Source organism: Solanum verrucosum, unplaced genomic scaffold (assembly GCF_900185275.1).
Source record: "Solanum verrucosum unplaced genomic scaffold, falcon-dt-bn FXZP01000036.1, whole genome shotgun sequence".
NCBI lineage: Eukaryota > Viridiplantae > Streptophyta > Magnoliopsida > Solanales > Solanaceae > Solanum > Solanum verrucosum.
The window spans coordinates 400934-407328 of record NW_026020253.1 but is presented as its reverse complement, the minus strand read 5'-3'; the positions used below and the strand labels follow the sequence as shown (position 1 = coordinate 407328).

General features: G+C 38.4%; 1 protein-coding gene across 1 annotated transcript; it reads right to left on the bottom strand.

The window, feature by feature from the left end:
- Positions 1 to 1943: 1943 nt before the first annotated feature.
- On the bottom strand, positions 1944 to 2869 carry LOC125833108 (uncharacterized). Its single transcript, XM_049512255.1, has 4 exons — positions 2683 to 2869; positions 2278 to 2607; positions 2093 to 2160; positions 1944 to 1976 (listed from the first exon to the last, which is right to left on the bottom strand). Exons 1-4 carry the CDS (start codon positions 2867 to 2869, stop codon positions 1944 to 1946), a joined length of 618 nt encoding a protein of 205 aa, XP_049368212.1.
- Between the last annotated feature and the right edge of the window lie 3526 nt (positions 2870 to 6395).

Here is a 6395-nt window from a genome sequence, read left to right as displayed (position 1 = left end):
TTCTCCATGGAATTCGTCACCAGGTATGTGGGATTTCACTAGTGGGTTACTTTCGCCCATTAGGTCCCTAGAATTCACTAAGATTCTTGATTCTCTTAATATTAGCTAGACCTAGGGTTTCTAGAATTTCAGCAGATCAATATAAATTAGTTACTTTAATATTCCTAATCATATTTTCATGATTTTAGTATGGTTTGGTATAAATTCCTTCATAAATTCAGAACCCTAGCTATGTAGTTCTTTTAGTTCATGAATTGCACATGCTGGTTAGTTTATTCAGTTATACATGCTCTAGTTATGAATGTTTCATTATCAGTACATTAATGTTGCATTTTCAGTTAACATGTCAGTATTTTGAGCTATCCAGTATTACAACATTTCAGTTATAAATTGCCAAATTACATAATCAATTGGGATAAGCTTAATATCGAGTGGACTAGGGTCATTCACCCGCAAGTCCTAGAACTACGTGCCCCGTACGTTGTAAGTCCCCTCTGTTGGCATCATTTAGTGATCACGCCAGTCATGCCTCTATACCTCTGGCAGGGTATATTGGGTCCTCTCGATGGGGTGTATATATCGGAATCCACATTTAGATCATGTGGTTTTATGTCGGTTATTAGTAGCTCCCACAATTCAGTCAGATTCTATTGCATTGACCATTTTATCCATTACAGTCAGATTTCAGTTTCAGCATGTTATAAACTTGATCATTGCATTCAGTAGTTCATGATTCAGTGTTTTCAGTTTGGTATCATGTTTATCTCTTATCATTGCTCAGAAATTATGCTTTGGTTTATTATTTAGCTGTACTTTATCATGCAGGCTCAATACCTTTCAAGTACTGACGCATACTCTGCGCTACATCTTCTTGTGATATAGGTTCAGGTCCTCAACAGTCAGATCACACATAGATCGATTCCCAATCTTCAGTTCAGCAACATCAGTGATGAGTCCTCATTCTTCGAGAACAGTTGACATGTTATCTTTCCATTTTAGTCTTTAGTTTTCAGTTTTTGCTAGATTTAACTGGGGCATGTCCCAATATTTCTAGTCAGTTTAGAGGCTTATTTCAGACATAGTTAGTTTCAGCCATAGTTTTAGAGTTTTACTTTTCATTTGTATTCAAACATTCAGTTTTCTTTACTCATATAGTATATGGGTATTACCCATCTTTTCAGATTATCATATTTTTTAGCTTCCGCACAGTGTTTTATTGATTCAGTTTACTTTAGTATGCTTATGATATGCCAGCAGTGTTAGCTTGGGGTCACTCGTGATCCTTGTTCCTGTGTCTGCGTCTAGGGTATAACCTCGGGGCGTGACATTAGTCAACCTAAACGACATCAATAAAAACTCATAATGACCATACCGAGTTTGAAAAGCCATTTTCAGAATGTCATCATTTTTCACCCTCAATTGGTTCTTAGAGAAATAACTTGCCCCTAGAATTGGTCAAATAAATCATTTATCCTTGGGAGAGGATACTTATTCTTAATGGTCACCTTTTTCAACTATCGATAATCTATACACACCCGAAGAGAACCATATTTCTTTTTCACAAATAAAACTGGAGCAACCCATGAAGAGATACTCGGTCAGATGAAACCATTATCCAACAAATCCTTCAATTGTTGTTTCAACTCCTTAAGTTTTGCCAGAGCCGTACAGTAAGGAGGAATAGAGATAGGTTGCGTATCTGAGAGAAGGTCAATACCGAAGTCTATTTCCCGCTCAGAAGGAATACCGAGTAAGTCATCAGGAATACTTCTAGAAATTCACTTATAACGGGGACCGACTCAAGAGTAGGGGTTTCAGAATCTACATCCCTCACCCTAACTAGATGGTAAAAACAACCCTTAGAGATAATATTTCTAGATTTAAGATAAGAAACAAACTGACCCTTAGGCATATAATTTCCCGCCTTGCATTCTAGGATAAGCTCATTTGGGAACTGAAACTTGACTACACGAGTTCTACAATTGATAGAAGCATTACATAAGTGCAACAAATCCATACCCAAGATAACATCAAAGTCTAACATATCAAGATCTACCAAGTCAACAAGAGTAACTCTATGGGACAAGGAAACATGACACTTTCTATAGACCCTCATAGCCGCAATAAAATCACCAGCAGGAGTAGAGACAACAGAAGGTTCTAACAACACATCAGGGAGCACATCAAACCTCATAGCCACATATGGCATCACAAAAGACAAGGTAGCACCGGGATCAAGTAAAGCATATACATCAAGTTGGAAAACTTTCAACATACCGGTAACCATATTAGGAGAACCTTCTTGTTCACCTCGAGTCTGATGCGCATAGAACCGGTTTTGCTTAGGATCATTGGAACCCAAACCATGAGGAGTAGCTTGTTTGCCCTCTCTTTCTTTAGCCACAAGCATCGGGCAATCCCTCATTTTGTAACCAGTCTTACCACAACCAAAACAGCCATCTGTGTTGGCTAGGCACTTACCATCGTGCTTCTTTCCACACTTAGTACAATTAGGCCTAGGCAATGAAGAAACACTACCATTACCTCCTTGATGCTTAGGGTTAGACACCCTATCTTTGTTGAACTTAGGAGGAGCATTGTAGGAACCTTGACCGGAAAACCTTTGTCAAAATCAAGGATGACCTTGTCCATCGGACCTTGCATTAGAGAAATTTTCATCACTGGTCCTAGCCCATTTTACCTCCCTAGACTTTTCCTTAAGTTTTTCCTCCTCAATTTGTTGTGTATGCACCATAAGACGAAAGATTTCCATGTCATGAATGAGCATTGCGGTTTGGCACTCCTTAACCACCATTTCGGACACATCTGATACAAACTTACTCATCCTAGCCCTTGAATCTGCAACCATTGACGGAGCATACTTGGACAATTGAGTGAAATTTAGAGCATATTCCCTCACACTCATACTTCCCTGTCGAAGGTTAATGAGCTCAAGCACCTTGGCTTCCCTCATCTCAAGGGGAAATAACCTATCAAGAAAAATGGCCTTAAACTTCTCCCAATCAAGAGGACCTTCATCTTTCGATCTCCCTTCTTTCCATTAGTTATACCATACTTGAGCCACACCTTTCAATTGGTAAGTGGCCAACTCCACCTTTTCCATCGGTATAACTCCCATGATCATCAAAACCTTATAGACCTCATCAATAAATTCTTGAGGATCTTCCTCATCTTAGGAACCATGAAACTCCGGAGGGTTCATTCTTGTGAAGTCTCTTACTCTTGAAGTCGTCGTACCCACATTTGGGTTCATGGGAACCATTACCTCCCTATTTGCTTGGGCCGTCATAGCCTGGGCCAATACTTGAAAACCGCCCTAAACTCTGCATTTGACACTTGCTCAGCCAAAGGATCGACCAGAACTTGAGGAGCTTGGGGAGGATCTTCTTGTTCCGCAATCTCCTTCGCATTCCTTGTAGCATACGCTCTTCGGGTAGCAATATCCTCAAGAACATAGGATAAGGATTAGGATAGAGACCTTATAGAGTTAAACTCTATCGCACGACTTAAGAGTAATGAAAGTAATTGAGTTTCCTAATCATCTTGTATCCTCTCATTCATAAATGTGGCGCCATACACACTCATGAACAAGACTCTACTAGACGTGGCTTATAAGACATCCTAGGACTATTCTAAACATTGTGCTCTAATTACCAAGTTTGTCACGACCCAGGGGTACCCCCTAGATGTAACATGGCGTATAGAACCCCGAAGGACTCCATACAAGCCACTTAGCTCTCATAACATAAGAAATATAACAATAAGAGTAAAACAGTAGTTCAAGTTCAAAACATTTTATAAAACGAAAAGCGGAAGTCTAAACTCTTGTCTCATCACAACCATCTAATACAATAGAATGAAATTGAGCCTAGCTTTTGCATCATGTCCAAAAGAGAAATACATGAAAGAGACTAAAACAATAAAGCTCCGTCCTCGAAGCATGAGGACTCACCAAAGCTCGAGAATCAATCAAATCACCAACTAGCCATGAAGCTGAGCACCCTGAATGTTGGACCCTACATTTGGGGAAAATGTAGGCAAGAGTATGCGTTAGTACAAAAAAAATGTACCAAGTATGATAGCCATGCATAGAACATTTGAAATCATGCAAAAAGGGACATTTCATTTCATGACATGCAATTGACCAAGTTAAATATCATATGAAAGAGTTATAAAACATAAGTCATAAATCATGGTCAATGCAAGTTAACTTCATCTTTAAAACCTTTGAAACTTATATGTGATACTTCTTGAAGTAACCTTATTTCATTATTACTTGTGGGGAATTAGCCTTAACAGACATGAGATCATGTGAGCTATAACATGATCCCCAGTGTTTCCCACACCGAAAAAGGTTGTCCTACTTGCCAAGGTAGAGCCATGACAATCTAGCTTAAGTGGATCCCACATCTAATCAACCTATGGGGGCACATAGTTATGAGATAAGGAGATTGCTACTATAAACTCGGCCTCTACTGACGTGAGGGCTTCCATCTCATGAGATTACTTCGAAAACCCGGCCTCTACTATCGTGAGAGATTCCATCTCATATTCAATAACCACTCGGTGCTAAGCATAAATCCCACAGAATAGACATTTCTTACTTGACTTCATTACACATGAAAAGGTGCCCTTGGACAACCAAATCAAATTAATTTCGTTAGGATAGCTCATTAGACCATGCATGAAAAAACATTTCACCGTCCATGATCTTTTATAATATAATTTAATCTTTGATTCAATTAGGTGAGCGAGCCTTTCAACCTAAGAATCCTTATTATGTCAGAAACCTTTCACATCATGCTATTCTGTGTTTATGATAAAAATCCTTTCAATAACACATCATAATAATCATTGATACTTTACTATCAAAGCATCCTTAAAACATTTGCATAGAGTTCATAAAGACATGCATAATTTCATAATTTACCCTTCCAAGGTCAAAACCCACTTTCAATCATCAACACTTATAAAATATGGTTTAGATATGGATTTCATCATAAATTCATGTAAATCTTGCAATACGTGCTTAATTTCATAAAACTATTCCTTGAAGATCAAAAATCTCACATCATATGATTCATAACTTGAAAACATGGGGATTACATGGGTTCATGGGGGTAATCATCATAAAATCATTGTAATTCATCAATTCATTCATAAGATATCATAATTCAATCATTTAAATCAACATTGAAGAGAACCTATGATAATTGAAGAAAATCCTAACTCAATTGGGGAATTCTAATCTTTGAAATTGAGCAATTTGGGAACTCCATGGATGGAAGGAATACATGGATGAAAACTATCATACCTCAAAGCCCAAAGCTTAACTTCAATGGAGTAATTGAGACTTGACCTTGATCCTAGCTTGAATCATTTCTTCTTCTTCAAGTTTCTAGAGAGAGAAATATTTTGAAGAGGAAGATCTTTGATTTTCTTTTTGGTTTTGAGAATAATGACTTGAATGGGTAAGTTTTGGGGTTAAAATTACTTATATAGGGGTCCTAGGCTTAGGCAAAATGACATGGTATTAATCCAATTAAAATCGGAAAGACCCAAATTTCCCTTAGCCTACAGTAGTCTGCCTCATGACCACGTGAGGTCCCACGAGCTGTGGTCCCTACCACAAGTTGTGGTTCCCTCCATGGTCCTTGAACCAGTATCTAGGGTTCCACCCCTTTACCCCCCCCCCCCCCAAAGGATAAGTGAAGACCCCGAGCCCTCCCACGGCCGTGGTGGCCTTCATGAGCCATCAAGGACCTCGTGTGGAGGAGGCTGTTTTGGCCAGCCTTGGGGTAGCAACTGCCTCACCACTATGAGTAACACCACGAGCCATGGTGGTGGTTGTGGGAAGGTGGGCAGTGTCTATGGAAGAGTAGGCTGCCCTAGCCCTTTCCTTGGCTCTTTCCCTCTTCCTTGGCCCTACCCCTCTCACTTAGGCCTAGTTTAGTCTTTTAGATTTCCTAGGTGTTACAGTTTCTAAAGACTGATTAAGATATTCTTTAATATTATCATGGTTAGTAGAATTAAGACCTAGAAAACCTTGCATAAAATTATCAATTTCATCATTACTTGCAGCATTTGAAGTTTGAGAAACTTCTCCTTCAGTAATTTCTATAGTTCTATATTTTTCATACAAAATTTTGCCTTGAAATTTTATGTTAGACTTACATATTTCACAAGTTGAAACTTCTCCCGGTAAAATTTCTAAAGTATCATAAAAAGTTTCAACAAGTCTCTGCACACCTCGTAATTTATATTGAGGGTTAACTAAAGTCGCAGTTAAATAAATTTGAGGAATAGGAAAAAAAAATTAAAAATTTTCAATCATCCCTTCAATAGCCTCTCTAGATTTTTCAAATTTTTTTGAA